The 23,148-nt window shown below is 49.3% G+C and overlaps 2 protein-coding genes across 3 annotated transcripts; one reads left to right on the top strand and one right to left on the bottom strand.

Annotated features, from left to right (window-relative positions):
• The first annotated feature begins 325 nt into the window (after positions 1-325).
• Positions 326-13,059, top strand: hspd1 (heat shock 60 protein 1). Of its 2 annotated transcripts, none has more exons than XM_061234576.1 (11): positions 326-477; positions 3,068-3,243; positions 5,178-5,513; positions 5,866-5,961; positions 6,297-6,390; positions 6,490-6,658; positions 7,025-7,124; positions 8,350-8,595; positions 9,451-9,625; positions 10,375-10,553; positions 11,719-13,059. In XM_061234576.1, the coding sequence occupies exons 2-11, from the start codon at positions 3,070-3,072 to the stop codon at positions 11,878-11,880; spliced, it is 1,731 nt and encodes a 576-aa protein (XP_061090560.1). In that variant the 5' UTR covers positions 326-477; positions 3,068-3,069; the 3' UTR covers positions 11,881-13,059. The 2 variants fall into 2 exon arrangements, with proteins under 2 accessions (XP_061090560.1, XP_061090561.1); XM_061234577.1 differs by lacking the exon at positions 326-477 and adding an exon at positions 1,574-1,729.
• A 1,484-nt stretch (positions 13,060-14,543) lies between these two features.
• Positions 14,544-22,989, bottom strand: coq10b (coenzyme Q10B). Its single transcript, XM_061237058.1, has 5 exons — positions 22,874-22,989; positions 19,533-19,685; positions 17,389-17,581; positions 16,702-16,803; positions 14,544-16,112 (listed from the first exon to the last, which is right to left on the bottom strand). Exons 1-5 carry the CDS (start codon positions 22,972-22,974, stop codon positions 15,945-15,947), a joined length of 717 nt encoding a protein of 238 aa, XP_061093042.1. The 5' UTR covers positions 22,975-22,989; the 3' UTR covers positions 14,544-15,944.
• Between the last annotated feature and the right edge of the window lie 159 nt (positions 22,990-23,148).

Below are 23,148 nucleotides of genomic sequence, written 5' to 3' on the forward strand. Positions count from 1 at the left end.
AATGTGCAACATTTATCTGCGCACTATTGCAGGGACATTGCACAATATCAAACCCATGACCCCTGAAGTTTGTTCCTCCAATGGTGTACAAGAAGCTTCTAGAAATTCAGCCCAGGAACGAGCATGAATATTAAACATACTAGTGTGCATTGCGAAAAACGTTTCAAATCACAGTTTGCCAAATGTCTCACACATTGTCAAAACAGTGGTTGCGGTTATCATTGTTTGCGACGAGGTTGAAGAGATGACATTTATTTTGTCGCAAGCGATCGCGTGCATATCATTTTATACATGTTGCGGGGCCGGCCGGCGTGTTACCCGGATGGAAAGAACCATGTGCGTCGCAGTGTTCTCTGTCCTGAGCCGACTTGGGTTGATAGCTAGGTAGCCGACGTCTGCAGGTTAACATTCTGTGTGAGACTGCCGATCAGAGCAGACTTCTGTCGTCATAGTTAATTTATTTACCACATCTCAACAGTAAGTATTGCAGCATGATGATGCTTTCAGAAACACCGTTTTAGCTAATATGTGCGGCATTTATGTACGGACAAGGACGGTTTAATTTATGCAGCGCAATTGAGAGCTCCCTGCTTTGCTAGCTAGCTAGGTATTAGCCAGCGGCTAGCCATCGATTTGGCCTTGGAACTTTGATTCAACGTAACAAGTGTGGAAGTTTGCGTGTCTTCCCTAGATTGTCAATTGTACTTTGTATAATTTTAACCTGGTTAGCAATTATTACATTTGGTCAAAAGCGTTACTAGATATTTGGGTAAATCGCATGTCAGGTTACGTTATAGCTAGTAATTTAGCGAAGATTTAACATTATTTAAATTGCTTACATTTGTGTATCTATCCGGGCAGTAACTTGCCCAACACAAGGTATTGTGCAGCTGGCGTAGTGCTCATGAGCGTTATCAATGGTCTTTACTCACTAGGAAACGAGTTCTGCGAAGCTTGATCCATCAGCTTCTATGTTTATTAACTACAGTATTCCCGAATTGGAGCGGTTGTGTACTGTCCGCTAGGAAATTTTTTGGCTAACGTTAAGTTAGTTGGAAAAATAATTTAAGATGCGCACTAGCTCTATTTAATTATTTGCAAATTCACAGATTATGGTTTGGGGGGGGTAATATGTTAAGGAGGGTACAGTATTAATGAAAATGTGCCGTTTCATTTAGTTATCGCTATCCATATGATATCTATAGCTAATAACCATGTGACGTTTTAACGTTACTGTCTAGAACTCGCTACTAAGCATCTACTAAACTAAGTTAACTTGTCTATCCTGTTAAGAGTGGCGTCTATCATTAAGTAACGTGATTGCGCCATGCTTCGTAGTATTGGCTGCTAGCTACAATTCCGTTGATTGAGCTAGGTGCATTTTAATATTTCGTGTAGGATAACCCTTGGAGGTGTAGAGGCAGATATTTAATTGGTGTAGCTTTCTGTGTCAAGGACTTGGTGGATAATTGGGTGGTAATTGTCTAGGCGCAACATTTCGTAACGAGCGATGTCCATTTCTCGTAGTTTCTGTGCGTGCTCAGTTCGCGACACGATTTTGACCTTGTCTAATGACGTACTAGGACCGGGTTCACACCACGTGGGTATGATCCGGAAGAGCTTGGTGCACACGCTTTCATAATGAACGAAACCTGTCGTTTGATAACTTGCCATACATGTTCGTTTTTTCATTGCGATTTGGTCTGATCCCCTGTTAGTTCGTAATTAGGTAAGTGAAGGCGTATGCGCATGAGCTTATCTTCTTGGTTAATACTCGTATCGTCCCTTTGAGTCCGCGATGAATGGAACTCCTTAAATATTAAAACCGCACTAAATGTTCACATTGGAGTTCAGTAAATGCGCATACCAGCCTATATCGCCGGATAACGTGAAAATAGTGACCTTGAAAGTGTACAAGGACAATGCAGTTTTGCAACTAAGAAGCTAATCGTAATTTTGCGTGACCTTGCCAGGCATGGCCGTGAATACACGTGGGTACTGGATGTGCGAATAAGTAACCATCGCCAAGCTCACTGGCTTTTCTTCGTATCTAAAAAGAAAATAATCCATAATCACATAATGCAGATAAACGAATGCCGTTTACATGGTACAAATGTAAAAACCTTTTTTTTTTTTTTTTTTTTTTTTTTATATAAACATTCTACGACACTGGAAGACTGCTACTCGATATTGTCAGTAACTGGGTTGACACTTGACACTCGCTTCCGGCACACACTTGAGGACGTCCCAATTCTGTTGTAACCTCGTTTTCCTATAATGTGGTGCAAACATTCCGCGTTTAATCGGTAGGATCAGTGTAACGATCACATTTTCACTTAACCTCTTGAGCCATATTGTCAGACATTTGTGTGCATAATTTATAATATTATGGACTAATACTTCGGGGGCGGCCTGTAGCGTAGTGGTTAAGGTAAATGACTGGGACACGCAAGATTGGTTCCAATCCCGGTGTGGCCACAATAAAATCCGCACAGCTGTTGGGCCCTTGAGCAAGGCCCTCAACCCTGCGTTGCTCCTGGGGAGGATTGTCTCTTGCTTAGTCTAATCAACTGTACGTCGCTCTGGATAAGAGCATATGCCAATAATGTAACGTAATGTACTTCCAATACTTTCATATTTATTTGAACCTATTCAATACTCTCAAAAAGTTCAACCCCTCCCCCTTCAGGTTCTCTTGGTAGGCTCAATTGCTCCACCAGGCAAGATCAGACAAGCACAGGAAAATAATTTAATTCAACACAATTTCTATTTGGCCTGGGGTGGGGGGTGGGGGTTAATATCACAAAGCAGGATTACCGAGACGTATGGTTCACAGAGTAGAACCCGGAGTGGTTTCAAAACATGGAACATGGACTGATGCAAGACCAGCTGTTCCGGGTTTTACCCTGTGAACTTGTCCGGCTAACTCGGTAATCCTGCTTGGTGGCATCCCTTGTCAGTATGAAAGCGCAGGAAGTTGAGCTGGTGACACTGGAGTGGATGTACGCACGGTTGCTAAGGAACGCTGGGTGAAAGTAAATCTCCCTTCCTCTCCCTCCCCCCCCAGCGATGCTGCGTTTACCCGCCGTGCTGAAGCAGATGCGCCCTGCATGCCACGCCCTGGCCCCCCGCCTCACCCGCTGCTACGCCAAGGACGTGAAGTTCGGGGCCGACGCCCGCGCGCTGATGCTGCAGGGCGTGGACCTGCTGGCTGATGCCGTCGCCGTCACCATGGGACCCAAGGTACTGGGGGGCGGGGGGGCGTTGGACGGGGAAGCAGGCAGTGAGGCCCTTTCAATGCCTGAAGGCTTCTCGGTTGATATTTTTTTTACTTTCCATAACGTTAATTCTTCCAGCCAACTCGGGATGCATTTGGTACTGAAATCCATGCCCTCATCCCCTCCCAAGTTGTAAATCATAGCTCTGTCGCATCAAGACTGAGGACTTCTTTCAGGAAGCCCAGGGGTGTCCCAATACACAAAAGGTGTATCCTCCTCTCCTCCGCTCATCTCCTACTGTTATGCGGAAGTATGGGGGGAGAAGATGAGTGGAGGAAAGGTGGATATTCTTTTGCTTTTTTTGAGTGTGAATTTCTTTCAGCAGGCCATGGTCCATCTTTTTTTTTTTTTTTTTTTTTTTTTTGTATTTTCAGGGTTCCAGACTAACCTTTCCACTGGTAGAACTGGTGCTACCAACTTTCCCAGTTGGTCGCACCAGCATATGATTTGGTCGCACCTTTTTTCTTTGTACAGCATGGTATTAATCAATGACCTTGATGAATAGTTGCATACCCTAGTTTTGCATTGATGTAAAGATTGACAGTGACTCCAGACTTGTTATTTACAAAATATTTTAATCTGAACATAACTGAACATAACAAAACATAACAAACATAAAAGCAAAGCATAACAGCTTTGCTTAGCATAACACTGTATTGTTAAACATTGTATGCTTCTTACGTCATTTACATAGTTACAGAACTGTCCGATCACGCCGAATCACTGATAGAAACAAGATGAATTAATGACGATTCAGAAAATGTATAACTTTTAAAGATTTAAATAAATCCTATGGTGGGACTTTTGCCATTTATGGACGGTACGACAGAAAATTCCGGTGCCGTCGAACTTAATCGAATGCTTTTATTTATATCGTTCGAATGACCAAGTGCCGTTAAAAAGCAAATTGTATGGCTTTGTGCTATTCGCGTATGCTAGCTACATCATGCTAACATCGTACAGGGACCAGTAAAGGCTTATTAGAACACACTAGCACTTAGTTATTGTAAGTTTGATCACCTCTACTGTGAAGTAAAAACGTGGACAAATTACGTTTTGTGTGAGAAATCTATTGGCGAACTCACGTGCACACACAGCGGTCTACATTCTAAAGCTCCACTTTGCCCTCCCTACTAACAGCATAACTTATTAGCTGCAGCATTCATACGTGAACTGAACACTGCCAAACATTGAATGTTTTGGACCCACAAGATTAATGAACAGTTTTTATCCCAAGGCCATCACCACACTGAACTCTGAATTTTGTGGTATCCCAATGTCAATAAAGGAAATCTGAATCTAAATTCACCCGTTCGTACCGCAACCACGGGTACTGCGTTAGCCATTGTGTTCGAAAGCAATACTTTTTTTTTTCTTCAGTCGCACCCTGCTTCCACCTGCACTCTTCTCCCTGCTGCCTGCACTCTCATCATCAGTTGTCTGATTCGGGACATATTGTTGGCTCTCCCTCTCCACCAGCCTCCTTCTCTCTCTCCTCACTTTGTTTTTTAAAATAATCTGTAATTTTTTTTTATTGTTTGTTTCGCGCCTTTTGTCTTCAGCGCCGCTACGTGCACGCGCACTAATGATGAAGGTACAGGCAGTAAGAGTGCAGGTAGGGAGAGAGCGACTGAGCCAGTGAAGAAGAAAAAGTACTATTTTCAACCACAATGGCTAACGCAGTACCCGTGTGATATTCGCTGCCGGAGCGGCACCAAAACACCGGTGATCATCATGCACTCGCACTAATGCGACCACGTGAAATTGTAGCTCGCACACTCTCAAAAAATGGTCGCGTATTTTTATTCTTTCTCATTCACTGGTCAAGCCAGTTTTGGGTATTTGTGTCTGCAAGTGTGTCCCGCCCCCCTCCTGAATGTCCAATCGGATCCCCCGCAGGGTCGCACGGTCATCATCGAGCAGAGCTGGGGCAGCCCCAAGGTGACCAAAGATGGTGTGACGGTGGCCAAGAGCATCGACCTGAAGGACCGCTACAAGAACATCGGGGCCAAGCTGGTGCAGGACGTGGCCAACAACACCAACGAGGAGGCCGGCGACGGGACCACCACGGCGACCGTCCTCGCCCGCGCCATCGCCAAGGAAGGGTTCGACTCCATCAGCAAGGGCGCCAACCCCGTGGAGATCCGCAGGGGCGTCATGCTGGCGGTGGAAACCGTCATCGGCGAGCTGAAGAGGCTCTCCAGGCCCGTCACCACGCCCGAGGAGATCGCACAGGTGCGGGGAGGAGGGGGAACTCGCGTGTGTGCGGTCCGGGGATCGGGGTCCTAACGAGGCCGCTACACTTTGTGTTGCCGTTGTGATATTAAATAAAGCGTTGTCATGCAGTTTGAGTTTTAAGATAGACTACGAAATCTGGATTATTTGATATGGTTTCTTTTTTTAACTTAAGTCATTCTGCGTTTCATGAAATAAGGACTGGTTGGAAGTTTCAATATGTTTCAATACGTGCTTGTTTGAGCATTGGTTTTTTAGGCCCCCATGTTCTTGCCCAGGGAGTTGTGGCTCTGGTTTGAGGTGGAGTGGAACTGAATGGCCTCCTTTTCCTGTCTCTGTTGCTCCTCATCAGGTGGCCACCATCTCTGCTAACGGCGACGCCGAGATCGGCACTATCATCTCCGACGCCATGAAGAAAGTGGGGCGGAAGGGGGTGATCACCGTGAAGGTGGGTTTCTTTTGAGTGAATGGAGGCTCATCCCGGGTCCAATATGTGACTGTTTTGGATTCAAATACTTTTATTCGCTTTACTGAGCTTGTCTGGTGTATTGGAACCTATGAAGTGCTCTCAAGGAGTGTAAACCCCGCCTTCTGGACCTCTTGGTTGGCTCCGTTGCACCAGGCAAGATCAATCGAGCATAGAAAAGTATTTGAATCCCTGACTGAAAGTCCTTTAATCACAGACAGTACTTGTGTTATGGTATGGAGGACTAGCCTTGAACTGGAATTAAAATGTTTTCTGAGCTCATAAACAATCTTCGCCGCTGCCTGGTCTGATTCTAGGACGGGAAAACCCTGCACGACGAGCTGGAGATCATTGAGGGAATGAAGTTCGACCGCGGCTACATCTCCCCCTATTTCATCAACACCGCCAAAGGTGAGGCCTCGTCCTCGCCCCCCGCCTTCAACCCTCACTTGACCCGTGACTCTCAGCTGACCCCCCTGACCCCTGACCTCTGACCTCTCCCCTCCGCAGGTCAGAAGTGCGAGTTCCAGGACGCCTACCTCCTCCTGAGCGAGAAGAAGATCTCCAGCGTGCAGAGCATTGTCCCCGCACTGGAGATCGCCAACCAGCACCGCAAGCCGCTGGTCATCGTGGCCGAGGACGTGGACGGAGAGGCCCTCAGCACGCTGGTCCTGAACAGGTCTGTCCGCCTTACCCTCCGCAACGGGTCTGTCCGCCTTACCCTCCTCAACGGGTCTGTCCGCCTTACCCTCCGCAACGGGTCTGTCCGCCTTACCCTCCTCTCAGGATCATTTAGCTCGTTTATGGGACAAGTTGAACCTTCAGGGCAGGAATGCGTAACTGTAAACCATAACTACCGCTGAAGGAAGCAATGGCTATTTGTGTGTCCGGACTAAAAATAGGCTTCCTTTGTTTGAAGTGGGATGACAGTGGTGTGAGTGTGTGAGTGTGTGAGTGTGTGAGTGTGTGAGTGTGTGAGTGTGTGAGTGTGTGAGTGTGTGAGTGTGTGAGGGAACTAACTTTACTGGCTGTACTCCATCTCCAGGCTGAAAGTGGGGCTGCAGGTTGTCGCAGTGAAGGCTCCAGGGTTTGGGGACAACAGGAAAAACCAGCTGCATGACATGGCCATCGCCACTGGGGGTGCTGTGAGTACAGATTTATACATTACTCTAGTGTGGCTCTGTCCCAGGGGGCTGTATAACAAAGCAGGATTACTGAGTTCAGCTGGATCGCTGCAGTGAGTAAAACATGGAATCTGCCCAAATCTGGAACATGGACTCTTCTGGGTTTTATCCATCTAACTCAGTAATCCTGCTTTGTAAAAGTCTTAATTGTTTACAGATCTTAAAATTGGAGCCGGTGTGTTGCATTGCAGAAAGGGCTAATGTCTTAAAATCAGAATAATTCTAAATCAGGACTGTAATTTGAGTGCACACGTTTTGGAACCAGTAACATTGTGAATGTTGGACAGGTCAGTGGAGACAGATTGTGTGTAGCCAGAGAATAAAACGTCTGGCTCCAGGAGATTGCATGAGAGAGTTAAGTAGTTTGTTGTTGATCGAGAAACTTAATGGATGTTTGCACAGCCAAATGAACTGCAGAAATACCATTCTTCAACATGGCTACCTGGATAACTTCTCATAGCAACCACAACCCAGGACTGATCCACTGATGGCATACTAGCCAGCCTATTAGCGTCAATGCACATCACAATGCAAATCGGCCATTAGTGGGGGAAAATACCAAGAGATTCAGGAAACCTTACTGGAAAATATAATCTATACAATTATGGGTGGGGAAAAATGCAAATGAAGTGCATTGAGGGGCACTTAACTTAACTGACCTGTAGAATATTATAGCCCTGATGGACTATGACCTGTTTCTGTTCACCAGAACGATCCCATTCCACCACAAGTGATGCGGTGTGAGGCTTAGCTTATCATTAGTTAGTTATTTAACTGACTGTCTTTATCCAAAGATAAATCCCCCCCTGGAGCGATGTTGGGCTTTGCTCAAGGATCCAACAGCTGCACTTAGCTTATAGTGGCCACACTGTTGGAAATTAACTTGGGCCAACCAACCTTCCACCTTAGCTACTAAGCTACAGGCTGCCCCATTTTATCATTTAATGGCGAAGGGGGTGCTTTTGGTTTTCCCAGGAACTCTCTGACGTCACCATTCATTCAGAAAGCCGTTTGTGACGGTCACTGTGTGTGACGCGCGGGTGATTTCCCAGCATGCCCCGGGCTGACGGGTCTCTCCCTCTCCCTCTCCCTCCCTCCCTCTCCCTCTCCCTCCCTCCCTCTCTCTCTCTCCCTCTCCCTCCCTCTCTCTCTCTCCCTCTCCCTCTCCCTCTCTCTCTCTCCGCAGGTGTTTGGGGACGAGGCGGTGGGCCTGGCCCTGGAGGACATCCAGGCGCACGATTTCGGGAAGGTGGGCGAGGTGGTGGTAACCAAGGACGACACGATGCTGCTGAAGGGGCGGGGCGAGGTGGCCGCGGTGGAGAAGCGCATGGCGGAGATCGCCGAGCAGCTGGATACGACCACCAGCGACTACGAGAAGGAGAAGCTCAACGAGCGGCTCGCCAAGCTGTCCGACGGCGTGGCGGTGCTCAAGGTCAGGGGTCAGGGGTCAGGGGTCACATGGGGGGGTGGGCAAGTTCTGCCGTCTGTCTGTACCATATAGCCGAGGCCCTCGAGGTCCAAGGACTGCTGGTTTGCCACCCTCCCTTTACCTGGGAGTCGGGTGTGAAGACAGTCTGGCCAATCGGTAGAACTAATTGTTCAGCGAATTACCTGGGAGGAAACGAAACCAGGGCCAAATTCGGTTTTCAAGGTCCAGGTTTGACGATAGCTGACGATAGAAGTAATTGGGAAGCTAGCCTGTTCTGCGCACGTTTGAGAGCAAAACCGCTTACTGCCCGTTGAATTCAATGTAGAAAAACCAAGGAGATTTAGCAACCTCATCTGTTCCTCGGGCTCACTGACAGTGGTCTGTTCCTCGGGCTCACTGACGGAGGGTCTGTTCCTCGGGGGCTCACTGACGGAGGGTCTGTTCCTCGGGCTCACTGACAGCGGGTCTGTTCCTCGGGGGCTCACTGACGGAGGGTCTGTTCCTCGGGCTCACTGACAGCGGGTCTGTTCCTCGGGGGCTCACTGACGGAGGGTCTGTTCCTCGGGGCTCACTGACAGCGGGTCTGTTCCTCGGGGGCTCACTGACGGGCGGGTCTGTTCCTCGGGCTCACTGACAGTGGTCTGTTCCTCGGGGCTCACTGACGGAGGGTCTGTTCCTCGGGCTCACTGACAGCGGGTCTGTTCCTCGGGGGCTCACTGACGGAGGGTCTGTTCCTCGGGGCTCACTGACAGCGGGTCTGTTCCTCGGGGGCTCACTGACGGGCGGGTCTGTTCCTCGGGCTCACTGACAGTGGTCTGTTCCTCGGGCTCACTGACGCCGGGTCTGTTCCTCGGGCAGGTCGGGGGCACGAGTGACGTGGAGGTGAACGAGAAGAAGGACCGGGTGACGGACGCGCTGAACGCCACGCGCGCCGCGGTGGAGGAGGGCATCGTGCCGGGAGGCGGCTGCGCTCTCCTGCGCTGCATCCCCGCGCTGGACGCCATCACGCCCGCCAACTCCGACCAGAAGACCGGTGAGCGCTCACGCCCCGGTACCGCTGTCCCTCTGGGTCCCGCACGACCGGTACCGACCGCACCCGATCACAGTGCGGGTTTTTGGTGCTTCGCGCTTCAGTAGCTAGCGGTACGCTCAACCTGTCGATCTGGGTTAGTGACGGCGGGTACCGTTAGCGAGACGCCTAACCCCCAATTGCTCCCGACGAGCTGGCTGCTGCCTTGCATGGCAGCCAATCGCCGTCAGTGTGCGAGTGTGTGTGTGTGAGTGAGTGAGTGTGTGTATGAATGGGTGAATGAGAAGCAGCAGTTGTACGGCGCTTTGGATAAACGTGCTTCAGTGGCTAACGGTAGACTTGCTCTGTTGACTCTGATGGCAGGTACCGTTACCATAGCTACTGTTAAACTCAGTCAAAATGGCAAAAGCAAAACCGTATGAATTATAAGTATAATGTACAACAAAGTGTTCAAAGTGTCCTTTAATTTAAAAAATAATAATAATTCTTCACTCATCCTTTGCTCTGTATTTTAAAGAAGTGACTCTGGCGCCATTTACATGATCCTTAAAGGTATCGTTTTAGTGCCTAAATCAACAAATCCTAAAGCATCCCTGTCCCCCTCAACTACACATCGTACTCACATGCCCCTCTCTGCCACAAAGAGTCTTTTCTTTGCTAGCCTGGGACGAGTGGAGCTCCTGAGCTGGGGTGTAAGTTTGTGATTTTTGTCCCTCCTCCCGTCCCGTCCCGTCCCGTCCCGTCCCCCCCAGGCATCGACATCATCCGGCGGTCGCTGCGCATCCCGGCGATGACCATCGCCAAGAACGCGGGCGTGGAGGGCTCGCTGGTGGTGGAGAAGATCCTGCAGGGCGGCATGGACCTGGGCTACGACGCCATGCAGGGGGAGTACGTGGACATGGTGGCCAAGGGCATCATCGACCCCACCAAGGTACGCCAAGAATGACGGGTCCCGACACGTCCCGGTTACCTCTGAGACACTCTGATCGCTGAGCCGGGCCGTGTGCGTGAGCAGCTTAACCTCGTACTGAGAATGCATGCAGGGAGAGTCCGTGGACACGGGGAGATGTAGAAGAACTGGAGTCGTGTTTTATGTGTTCCTCTGGGAGCTGCTGAATGGGGCGAAAAGCCAATTCGTGGAGGCTACCGTGTTTGACTGTGGGGCGTTTTTGGAGAAAGAAAGCGGCCCGTGGATAGTAATTAGTTCAGTGTGAACAAGTTTTAGAATTTAGAAGTGTTGTCCAAAATAGTTTCAGGGATCAGGATGAGCAGTGTTTGAGGCTAAACCTCTGAAAAGGAATACGTGTGGCAATGGAGTGATTCATTTTTCGAAATGGAGGTCACAGTTGTATCCACGTCCTGCCCAAGGTACGACCAATGGACCAGAGTCCAGATGCGTCCCAGTGCCACTGAGCCACACTGATCGCTGGTGAAGGTTGAATATATGAGCAGCATTTCCCTCTCTACGTGCACCTGGCGGTCGAGCTGCACGTTCACGCCTGTTTTCCGTTCTGGTTCCTCAGTGGTGGAATGACTTGCCTACCACTGTCAGAACAGCAGAATCCCTCCCCCTATTTCGACGCAGACTCAAAACCCACCTTTTCAAACTCTACCTTAGTCCTCCCTCCTGATTTCCCCTGCCCCTCCTTTCTGATATCCCTATCCTTGTCTAACCCCCCTCCCAAAAAAATAAATAAATAAATAAATGCACTTCTGATGACAACTATGTTTAGAACAGCATTTCCTGTGTATTTTGCTAGTTTCTGGATGTGATGCTCTGACTTATGGTAGAACCTATGCACTTGTAAGTCGCTTTGGATTAAAAGCGTCTGCCAAATGACTAAAATGTAAATGTAATGTAATTTGAGACTTAACCTCTTATACTTGTGGCAACGCGGTGAAGAATTCTTCAAGATGGAGGCTGGAGTTGTATCCGTGTACCCCCCTCCGATCTACAACTCCACGAGCAAATGTTTAGGGCACTGCTATGATGTCTGCTTTTGGCTACGGTTACGTTGATCTGGCCAATTAACATCGAAGAACGACAGAAAGCAGAGTGCTGTGTCTTGGTTAACGCTCTCTGGCGCCCCCTGCAGGTCGTGAGGACCGCACTGCTGGACGCGGCGGGCGTGGCTTCCCTGCTCTCCACAGCCGAGGCCGTCGTCACGGAGATCCCGAAGGAGGAGAAGGAGGCGGGAATGCCGGGCGGAATGGGGGGAATGGGCGGCATGGGCGGAATGGGCGGGGGCATGTTCTAAGCCCCGCCCCCTCTCGGGAACCCTCTGCCAGACTTAATGTGGGGGTGGGCGGGGGCCAGGTGGGGCCCCCGCCCCCTCCCCCCCCCCCCTCGAAACCGCTGGACTCCGATAGCAAGTTTGTCGAAGTGGAGGAAGATGCAAGCGACCCCCACCACCTCTGGCCTGGCCTTAACCCCCCCTTTTCCTAAATACCTGAAGACTGTGACCCAGGCCTACCTGTGCCCCACTCCCCAAATTAACCCCCCCCCCCCCCCCCCCCCATAATCCTACTGTCTCACACAGACGCATGGAGACGGCACTCTGTTTGCTTGGGCAGTGATGTTATCTTGCTGTTCGTAGGCACTGGAGGTCCCACAAGCGTCGAAAATGTACAAGTTCTGATTTCTATAATTTTAGTTTCTGTTTTCATGGAATTGGTTGTTCTGGTGAGTTTTGGGAAGTGTTAACCTCATTTGTCAGAGCACTAAATGCAGTATGTGTGTGCGCGTAGTATTCCCTTTTGCTACACCAAGCCTTGTTTAAGATTTGGGGTGGAGCTGCCAAGCACAGCTAGCCTCAACGGCCAGAAGGATTTTTACAGATCAGAGAGTTGTTCTTGTAGCCAAACTTCATTCCAGGTCCCAGGATAATTAATTAATCTCATGATCATGTTCCTTTTTTTATACATGTATATTATGTTTTGTTTTGTATTACCCTCTGTTGTCCCAATTTTCAGTTGTCCGGTACTTGCAATTCCGGCTGAGAATCTATTAAATATGTTTAATTGCTTGTCTGTTGGCATGGTTGGTGATGATTGTGTCCAAAACCTGGGATTTGTCATCGGCAACACCAGAAGCTCTAAATAAAATAAAAAAAGATTAGTTTGATCTCACTTCATTTAGATATTGGCCGAGAAGGCAAGGAACTCCTTTACTGTTAAAGTGCGTTTTCCCTGCTGTACAACTATGGAGCTGTTGTGGTGTGCGGGTCACTGACATCTCGACGCCCACAACTGCAAGGACGAACGTCTAATTTTAGCCGTTTCTTTGCTTACCAAATTAGCAAGGGTAAAAGCGCAGGGAACAGTGGTTACCCTCGTATGTTCGTTGTCCTGAAATTTTAAGCTCGCCATTTCAAATTGAATAAAAATCTGCTGGTCTTCAGCATTTATGAGGAAAATTTTGACCTCAGAAAAGGAAATTTACCCTGTGTGCTTTTTTTTTTTGTTGTTGAATGCTTCCCCCTTTTCTCTACGGTCATATTTTAAGAAAATGGAACGTTGCCGCAACTTCCGTTACAGATTCGGGAGATACAAACACGTGATGCCAGCTGCCAAGGGCAACCGCGATTGCCAGACCGGCCACCAGAGGGCGGCGAGTCTTGTACGGATATTGAAAGAAAAAAAAGCCCCACGTTTGTTTACTGAACTCCACCACCTGATGTCACCATTTGGCTTATCTTATCCAAGCAGGTAACATTATTAGTGAAATTAGCTGGTGTCGCGCACGGTAGGAGCAAATACCTGCAGCCAATGCGGGTAGCGCGGGAATACATTATATTGCCGCAGCTGAAGCTGTTTTAGGGAGGAGGGCGGGGCCTGGGTGGGGAATTTGAGTGGTGAACCTCCCTTTGCGCAGTGATTTGAATCAGTCATATCAAAGCGAGCTCTGTGAAAACCACCATCGGCTGCCAAGTATTGCGTTGTGCCTGATCTTTATTATGTCCGTGACAACAGTATAATGAAAAGCGTATGTTTTGGGGTTTTTTTGTGTATAAATGTTTGCTTCTGCCCCAACCAGTGACACATGACATCGTCCACAGCGATGGCGTTTGTTTCTACGATGCATTGTCCTTCGCAAATACACAGCGGTGGCGATTCAACGTTAACTTTGTTTTATACAGTGTAGTATAATTACTGTAAAATGTATTTAATAAAATCGAATGTTCTGAAGAATGGGTGTAGTGCTTTATGACTTTGACCAGTCGTCGGTCGGGTGTGACTGCATTCTCTTCCTCAAAACATTTTAAATATGTATCGCTTCATTTAACTTTACCTTTCAGTCTGGTGTTCCACTTGCCGTTAAGAGCATTGTTTATTTGGCTTTTACCATCTTCTAAGTGAGCAAATGCAAGTGGGAACTCCATTATAAAACAACAGACTAACTTAAATGTACTGGCACATTCACTATTTTCAGTAAAATGTATAGCTTACCAGACGACTTAAACCTTTGGAACCACAACAGACATTATGGTGCACCCACATCCAAATCTACAATCATTTAGTATCCTATCAAATAGAAACATTAAAACTGAAGTTTTTTTGGATCCCTCCGAAAAGTGCACCACTAACATTTGCATGTAAGGTTTTGTACTCCTTTCTATACACAGGGTATAAAACACGCCAGTTTATGCACTGTACGACAATCTAACCATTAAAATATAAAGCATCGTAGAAGTGCATTAACTGGTTCCATTACATGTACCGTGTCATTTCTTCCACCAGGGGTCAGTAAACACAACCACACTGAGTCACGGACACTTTGGCTCAAATTAAAACGTCTATTATTGCAACTCCATCTGCAGTCCACAAATAGCGAATAGGCATCATGCGAGACGGAACCGGTCGAAACCAGATGTTCAAAAGGCCTCGAAGCTGACGGCGACAAACGAAACGGACACGGATGTCTTTGTAGAAAAATATTTTATCAACCATGCAGTCTGGATACATAAGACACCCTTTTTCACACTAAAAACTCGTTAAAACAAGCTCATTTACACTGGAGAAAAAGAAAGAAACAAGAGAGGTTTGGCAACGAAGTGCACCTGTACATCGGGTCGTAACATAGGATGTGCACGTGCAGTTGTCAATTAAAACTAAATAAATATTAAAGTGATAATATATAAGTATACATGGAGGGGATCAAAAAATATAAAACTATAAGAAGGGGGGGTGGGGGGGGCAGTGGGTACGGGACGAGACTCTTCCGAGGGTTGGAGGACGACGGTTAAAGCTTTCACTCGTACAACAGCCTGACAGACGACGAACAGCGGCGGGAAATTGACCTTGTGCCGCTGTCCGGGGCGGGTGGTGGACTACGGGAGCGGGTTTTTAATCCCAGCGTGCCGTGATTTCACGCGCGTGGTGCGGCGCACGCGGGTCAGCCCGCGGCCGCGCCCTGGAGAGCTCCGTAAGACGAAACTCCTACCCACGGGACGGCCGAGATGCCGAAGAATGCCATCCAAAATTAGAACTCGTCGCCTGTCACTTAAAACTACACCCTGCACGGGCCCTGCACTTTGTACTCTCACATTCAAGTTATCGCCGGCCAACTCATCGCGTGCGTCTTGCTATGTGTGCGTCTTGCGTTCGAACGGGGAAACGGTCACTCACTCACTCACTCACTCACTCACTCACTCACTCACTCACTCACTCACTCACTCACTCACTCACTCACTCACTCACTCACTCACTCACTCACTCACTCACTCACTCACTCACTCACTCACTCACTCACTCACTCACTCACTCACTCACTCACTCACTCACTCACTCACTCACTCACTCACTCACTCACTCACTCACGCCAGCCAACTGCCGCCATTTGGTTTAGTCACGAAACGTGTCCGAATGTTTCTGACCAAGGCTTGTGAAATGCTGCCCTTTACCCCACAGTGACTCCGGTGGCAGGGCCCGGGTACTGCGCAGTCCCTGATTCTCTCAACTCACTCGCATCTTATATCCAAAATTGAGTTTTGCACTCTGCCTCTCAGCCACTAACAGGATGGGGGGAAAAAAGGCGTAATTCTGGTCTCCACCAGGAAGGGGGGGGGGGGGGCGGTTTCTGACATGTGATTGGTGGGGGGGGGGGTTCAGAGGTGGGCGGAGCTTGACGGCAGGAGGACGTTGGGAATTAAATTAAAAAAACGTTTAAAAAAACAAACGGTGGCGGGCGTGGCGAAAAGGCACGGTGGCGGTCAGGTCACATGGCTGTCCCGGTGCCCCCTCTCCCCCCCCCCCCCCCTCCCTGTTCCCTGTTCTCTGTTCTCCCGGGGCGGGGCGAGGCGAGGCGAGCCGTGGCGGGGCGCTACGTCTGGTGCACCTCGTGGAACATCAGCTCCTGCGGGATGCGGGTCTCGGTGCCGTACTGCTTGCAGGCGCGCCGCTCGAAGGCCGACACCATCTGCTTCACCACCTCGTCGAAGAACACGGTGGCCAGCTGGGAGTGCAGCAGGGAGCGGAACTCAAACGAGATCTGCGCGGGGAGAGAGAGGGAGAGAGAGGGAGGGAGGGAGAGAGAGAGAGAGGGAGGGAGGGAGAGAGAGAGAGAGGGAGAGAGGGAGAGAGGGAGAGAGGGAGAGAGGGAGGGGGAGAGAGAGAGGGAGGGAGGGGGAGAGAGAGAGAGGGAGGGAGGGGGAGAGAGAGAGAGGGAGGGAGGGGGAGAGAGAGAGAGAGGGAGAGAGGGAGGGAGGGAGGAGAGAGGGAGGGAGGGAGGGAGGAGAGAGAGAGAGGGGGAGGGAGGGAGGGAGGAGAGAGGGGGAGAGGGAGGAGAGGAGAGGAGAGAGAGAGAGAGGAGAGGGGGAGAGAGACAGGGAGGGAGGGAGGGAGGGAGGGAGAGAGGGAGAGAGGGAGGGAGAGAGGGAGGAGAGGAGAGGGGGAGAGAGGGGGAGAGAGGGGGAGGAGGTTTAACGTCAGTTCCGGCGCGGTTCAGAGTCAATAACAAGGTTAGAGCAGGGCCGCCCAAGCGTGTGCCACGGAGGACACAGGTTCTCATTCCAACCAATCACGGCACCGGCCGATAGAGTGAGTACCCAATGGCAGTGGTGGTACGGGGCGGTACTCACGGCGAAGTCCAGCGTGCAGGTGCGGGGGTATCCGGGGAGGCCGGGGCTGAAGCGCCACACCGTCTCCAGGTGATTAAAGAGCTTTCCGTCCGAGCAGGCGGCCTGAGGGAGGGAGGGAGGGAGGTCAGGGTCCGATTCCCCCACTGAGCAGCACCAGGCCAGGCAGAACCACTCCACACCAAACCTTTACATCTCTACCATCACATTGGGGCGGCACGGCTCCGGCAGTAAGAGCAGTCGTCTGGCAGTCGGAGGGTTGCCGGTTCGATCCCCCCCGCCCGGGCTGTGTCGAAGTGTCCCTGAGCAAGACACCTAACCCCCAAATGCTCCTGACGAGCTGGTCGGTGCCTTGCATGGCAGCCAATCGCTGTGTGTGAGTGTGTGTATGAATGGGTGAATGAGAAGCATCGATTGTACAGCGCTTTGGATAAAGGCGCTATATAAATGCCAACCATTTATCATTTACCATTGTCACAGGCAGTTGAAGATAAATGTGCCATTTACAAACAATGATGAGTTAGATTAGTTTCCCCAGTTCTACCACTGCCAGCTTCATTAGTATCATGAATATATATAAGTGAGTATTATATATAAGCATGCGGTTGAGTGTTCTATCCACCCTGCTTCACGGTTCACCCCCCCCCCAGCTTACGGCAGACAGGAACGGGGGAGGGCGCGGCTCCCTACCTTGACCATGTGGGGGCGCACTGTGGAGACCAGCGAGGTGTATCGCTCCACCACGGGCGGGAAGCCCACCTCCAGCTTGGCCTTGCAGAAGCCCGTTCGGCGGAAGACGACCTCGGAGCGCTTGCACCACGGCACAAAGTGGCAGTAGTCCTCCACAGTGGCCACCACGTCGTACATCTCCTGCATGGAGAACCTGGAGAGGCAGGGGGAGGGTTCCGGCATCACGCCGCGTATCGGAGCGCATTACCAGCGGCGCAAAATATAAATACAGAGACGTTCGTATTTGTATGACACCTTAGGATCATTACTCATTTTTCATCGCGGTTTGAAGCCGGTCGTCATTTTTCCTATAATGTATTCACTGCTAATAATCACGCGCTAGATCAGTTTCTTTTCCTGCGAATGTGTTTGTGCTCCGACTTACAGTGAAACAGTTTAACCCATGCCTTTATTTCAACACTTCTGAAATAATGCTACAGGCCGCATGCAAATCAACTTGGTCATAATGCGGTGTAAATATTCTAAACCAGCACATAATTTAGAGAAGTTAACGGTATGTCGCAACTCTGGGATTGCGACTGTGGTTGGAACGAAAACCAGCATACACGGCTTCCCCCCCCCAGGACCGTGTGAAAACCACTGGGTCAGAGAACACTTTATAGAGACGGGCACACCTACTACCTCCACCCAAGGACACGTTCACATTGTGCAACGGGGAGCAATGGGGAGCGCAGTTACTCTAATGACAGATAAAGACCTTGTTGTGTGAGAAATTATAGAAGCTACGGAAATTTACAACAGATGTAAAAGTCCAAAAACAAACAGTGGGCCCTTGTGCTCAACTTGACAGAACTGATGTAGCAACCTACATACAGGTCTCATCTGAATGAGAACTTCTTCCTGGATTTAAAGTTTCTTCTGCCTTTCACAAGGCCTTCCACTAAATTAATTGCTTAAGTTTCTCAGTAACTGGTATCGACGCTTCACAAAATTCCCAAACATTTGAATTTGGATCGTTTTGCACATAGTCTGCGGACACTCCTTGGTGGTGATCACCGGGGTATTCCACAAAGCAGGATTACCGAGTTAGCTGGATAACTGTGCCAAGTGAAACCCAGAACAGCTCTTTTTCCTTCAGTCCATGTTCCAGATTTGGGAGGGCTCTGGTTTTTACTCAGTGCAGCTATCCAGCAAACTCAGTAACCCAGTTTTGTGAAAGAGGAAACAACCCTTCAGGCAGGTATAGTGTGTGACCTTCACCTGGGTCTCGAGCGGTTCCCACATGTTGAGTCAGTCACCTGTGTCCTGCCCCTGAATCAGCTCCAGGGCTCAGCAGAGACACACACGCATCAGAATAACTCACACACACTCTCTCTCACACACACACACACACACACACACACACACACACTTAAATATGTGTTAATCATAGAGTTAATCATCCACTTTGCATTTGTGCTGGAATGCTGCCAGGAAATTAAATAAGTTCCCGAGGCGACCAGAACGTTCTTGACTGAACATTCTAATGCTGATGCAACAGCACTGCTAGCAACCGGGGGTTCTAGAACAAGGACTTTCTGCAGAATTCTAACATTCGGGGGGGAAAAAAAAAGCATTTCCCCAATGCATTCTCTGGGGGGGGGGGAAGAACCAGCCTCATTTGCACTGTGCTGCAGGGCATATTGAAATGACAGTGTGCAATAATAATATATTAAATAAAAAGCAACGACTATTTCAGCCACCTTTATAATCCTGCTTCATGAAATACCCCCCTGGTCACCGCTAGGCGAGAACACTGGCCATTTACAAACGTATTCAAATTCAAATGTTTGGGAAGAATGAATTTTGTGAAGCACCGGTTTACCCCAGTTACCGAATTATTGAAAAGCCTCATGAAATTTGTGTGAAAAAAAAAAAGACCAAATGTCCACACTGAGCGAGTGAATAAGAACCGTAACTTCAGCTCCGCTCGAAACACCAAGACGCATCGCGCTTTAAATCCGGGAAAGCTTTCAGCTGATAAAGATTTTCCACCTCTGTGTTGCGTAAGCTCCAGGTCCCGTGCCCCAGATCCAGGGACGGGTTAAAAATAGCCGCGGACACGGGCGGCAGGTGGCGGGACGGCGGCCGGGCCGGGCGCTCACCCGATGATGCGGCGCTCAGAGTACTCCTTCCTCTTGTTGAAGGACTCGGCCAGGTTGAAGAAGCAGCGGGCGGGAGACAGGAGGGCCCTGCCGGGGCCCGGCTGGAGCAGGGGCAGGCCCCGCGTCATCAGGATCCCGCATGAGGACAGATACCTGCAGGAGGAGGAGGAGGAGGAGGAGGAGGAGGAGGAGGCGTCAGAACAGGGGCTCACGCTTTCAACCGTCAACTCAGGCCGCACGACGTACCGTGTATTTAGTGTCATTAGCATATGAACATGCGAACATGCGAACGTGTGAACGTGTGAACATGTGAATGTGTGAACGTGTGAACGTGTGAACGTGTGAACGTGTGAACATGCGAACATGTGAACGTGTGAACATGTGAACGTGTAAACGTGTGAAATGAACACATCGCAAAACACTACTTGACGTGAGTAGTGTGCGTAGCATGTTTAAATTGATGTTCTGTTAAACTGATTGGCGGTTTGTGTGCAATTTGTCCAATAAAAAGCATGTTGAAAATCATTAATTTCATTTTTTTCCATTCGGGGGCATCAGCTATGCATTTTCGGGGGTCTATGTTCGCAGTGTACCGAAAGCAGAATGACATTAGATCTGTGCACATGTCAATATTTGTTTATTTATTTATCTGTCGTTTAAGTCATATCATCATCGCATATTTTCCTCATATTGTGCACAGCCCTACTTTGAACTTTTTTTTCATTATTTTTTCATTACAAGACATTTAGCACACGCAAAACCAATAATGTGACCAATGATCAGTCAAGGCATTTATTTTGTATTGAATTACACTAAATAATATGATTGAGTCTAACATTCCAAATCAAAGCAGTTCAACTTCCTTTGGTGCATCAGCCCGACCCAAAAGGGGGTAATCACGACTACGTGTCTGAACTCAGGACCACAGAGTTTAAATTACACCTACAGCACTTCAGGAGTCAAGCAGCTCAGACCGTTGCCATAGCAACCTTCCACCTGGCAACCGTCTGTCACTCCCCTCAGCGGAGACCGGAGGCACCGCACCGCAGACCTGGGTCAAATCCGCAATCATTTTCGGGATTAAAATACTTTTCTGCGCTCGATTGATCTTGCCTGGCACAAACGAGCCAACCCAAGAGGACCTGAAGGAGGGGGTTTGCCCTTTTTGAGAGAATTATTCCGCAGGTTCCAATACACCCGACAAGCTCAGGCAGTAAGAGCGGTCGTCTGGCGGTCGGAGGGTTGCCGGTTCGATCCCCCGCCCGGGCTGTGTCGAAGTGTCCCTGAGCAAGACACCTAACCCCCAAATGCTCCTGACGAGTTGGTCGGGGGCCTTGCATGGCAGCCGATCGCTGTAAGTGTGTGTATGAATGGGTGAATGGAGAAGCATCGATTGTACAGCGCTTTGGATAAAGGCGCTATATAAATGCCTGCCATTTGCCATTTAAAGTGTAGAAAAGTATTTGACCCCCCCAAAGCAATCATGTAGTTGACTCTGGAGACCGCTGAAGGACAGCGCTCCTAATAGCGTGAGAAACATGTAGAAAGTCAAAACAGGGGGGAAACCTCAAACTAGGCCAAAGTCACAGATTACACGCTGCCATGTGATAACAGCCGTTGCGCCACAACTGAACCGGTGGATATCAGAAGCGGGCGAACCGCTCGCACGCGTTACAAAAGCATACAACACCCGGTTCAGAAGCAGATTGACCTGTGAACATTCCGGACCACGCCACCCAGAGCGGTTTCAGTGACCAGGAGTCAGGTGTACAGTGTAACTGCACAAAGAGAGGCCTAAAATCACACGTTCGGTTCTGTGTTTTATCGCAGTAGGAACACCTGCTATTCCAGATACCCTGACGGCACACGCGGAGTGGCGTGATAACGAGGGCTGATACACAGGAGGAATATTTACGGAGTGATTCAGAGAAACCAAAGCTATGGCCTCCGGCAAATCTACTGTCCACACCCATTCAGGTTCATTTGCAAAGTTAATCCGCTGGTGAATTTTAGTTTCACCACATGACACTTCCACATGACACACACACACACACACACACACACACACACACACACACACACACACACACACACACACACACACACACCATGAACAGAAAAAGGCCGGTGTAAAAACAAAATGAAATGCCATTCAAGAATCACAGTGGGAAAATTAGAATACTATTTCAGTCCGCTATCGTTAAAAGTTCAGGCTGCCATCAGGCCGGCAAGACTGAGACAGACCCGACCAGAAACGAATGCCCTTTCGGCCAGGTGCCAAGTAATCTGTAGCTGGCTGCGAGGGCACAGCGTCCCCCGGCCCAATCACTCAGCACCGCTGGTTAACGTCAGAGGGGGCGAGCAAAGACGTCACGGCTACGTCTAAAGGAGTCGCTGGGTATTTTGGTCCATAGGACGGGGACATGGAGGCTATCAATAGCTGCCTACGATAACACTACTGGCTTTGCACGGCGGTACTGGATAATAAGGCGGCACAGCCGTCACCGTAAATTCAATAGTGCCGTGTGAGAAGGGGTTGGGGAGGTCACACGGATGGGTGTCATTCACATAGCTCGTTTCCAGCACCGGTATTGGTCTGCAAAGTGACGCAAACAAAGGACAACCCAAGCCCAGTTAACCGTGTGAATAAAGGTAATCCACTGAGGGTGCACACATGTGGGTAAGCGTACAATTAGTTAGCTACATCACCTAACCTGACGCGACAAAAGTTGTCCCAAGTCACTGGACACTGTAACTTAACGTTGCAGAAAAGTTCTCAAAGAACTGTAACGTCAACGTTCGTTTAGCAAGACTAACTTAACGTCTGTTTACTAAGTTGGCCAACTTGCTGCGTAAAAACGCCTGACGTTAGCTGATCTGCACGCGAACATGAGTGAAAACCGGGACAGTTGCGGTAGTGACAGTTGTGACAGCTCGCCAAGACCCAGAAACACAGAAAATGAGCTGGCAAAGTTTCCAGTCAACGATAAGTTAGCTACTAGCCAGGAACAAGAGCAAGGAAATAAACGTTCAATTGGCTACCGAAGCGGGGAGCTAACTCCCGTCTACTGTTAGATAGTAAAATATAAAACAATTTGGAAGCAATGACCAAAACTGTTCTTTTCGAACCACTTGCAAGGCAGCCAAACACGTCGCGGAAAATACCCAGAAGAAAGTGCACAAGATCACACGGTAAAAATGAAACTAACTAGCTAGCCAGCCAGCGTTAGCCAAACAGCTAACGATGGTAGCGACGGGACGTTATGCCTTCTAAACTTAGCTTGTGCTACCTGACGTGGACTCAATAAACCAAAAAATATATTACGCCCGTGACAAATTACCTCACGGCATTCTTTCGAGGTGCCTCCCGGCTGACTGTAGTTGGTAGCTGGTTAATGCACTCCGCAACTGCTCGCCTCAAACTGCGAGCACCTCTCGCCATCTTCACTTTGAAGACCTCTATGTCAGCTGGCAGTATTTGCACCGCTAGAGCCCACCCTTCTAGGCACGGCCTCTGTGACTTGATTGGACAATCCGCGTGCGTTGTGACATTTCATTGGCCATTCTAGACGTTCGTCGGCGACGGAGTCATTTATTATGTCGCGGATGCGTGCGC

The sequence above is a fragment of the Conger conger genome, chromosome 3 (assembly GCF_963514075.1).
Source record: "Conger conger chromosome 3, fConCon1.1, whole genome shotgun sequence".
Classification (NCBI taxonomy): domain Eukaryota; kingdom Metazoa; phylum Chordata; class Actinopteri; order Anguilliformes; family Congridae; genus Conger; species Conger conger.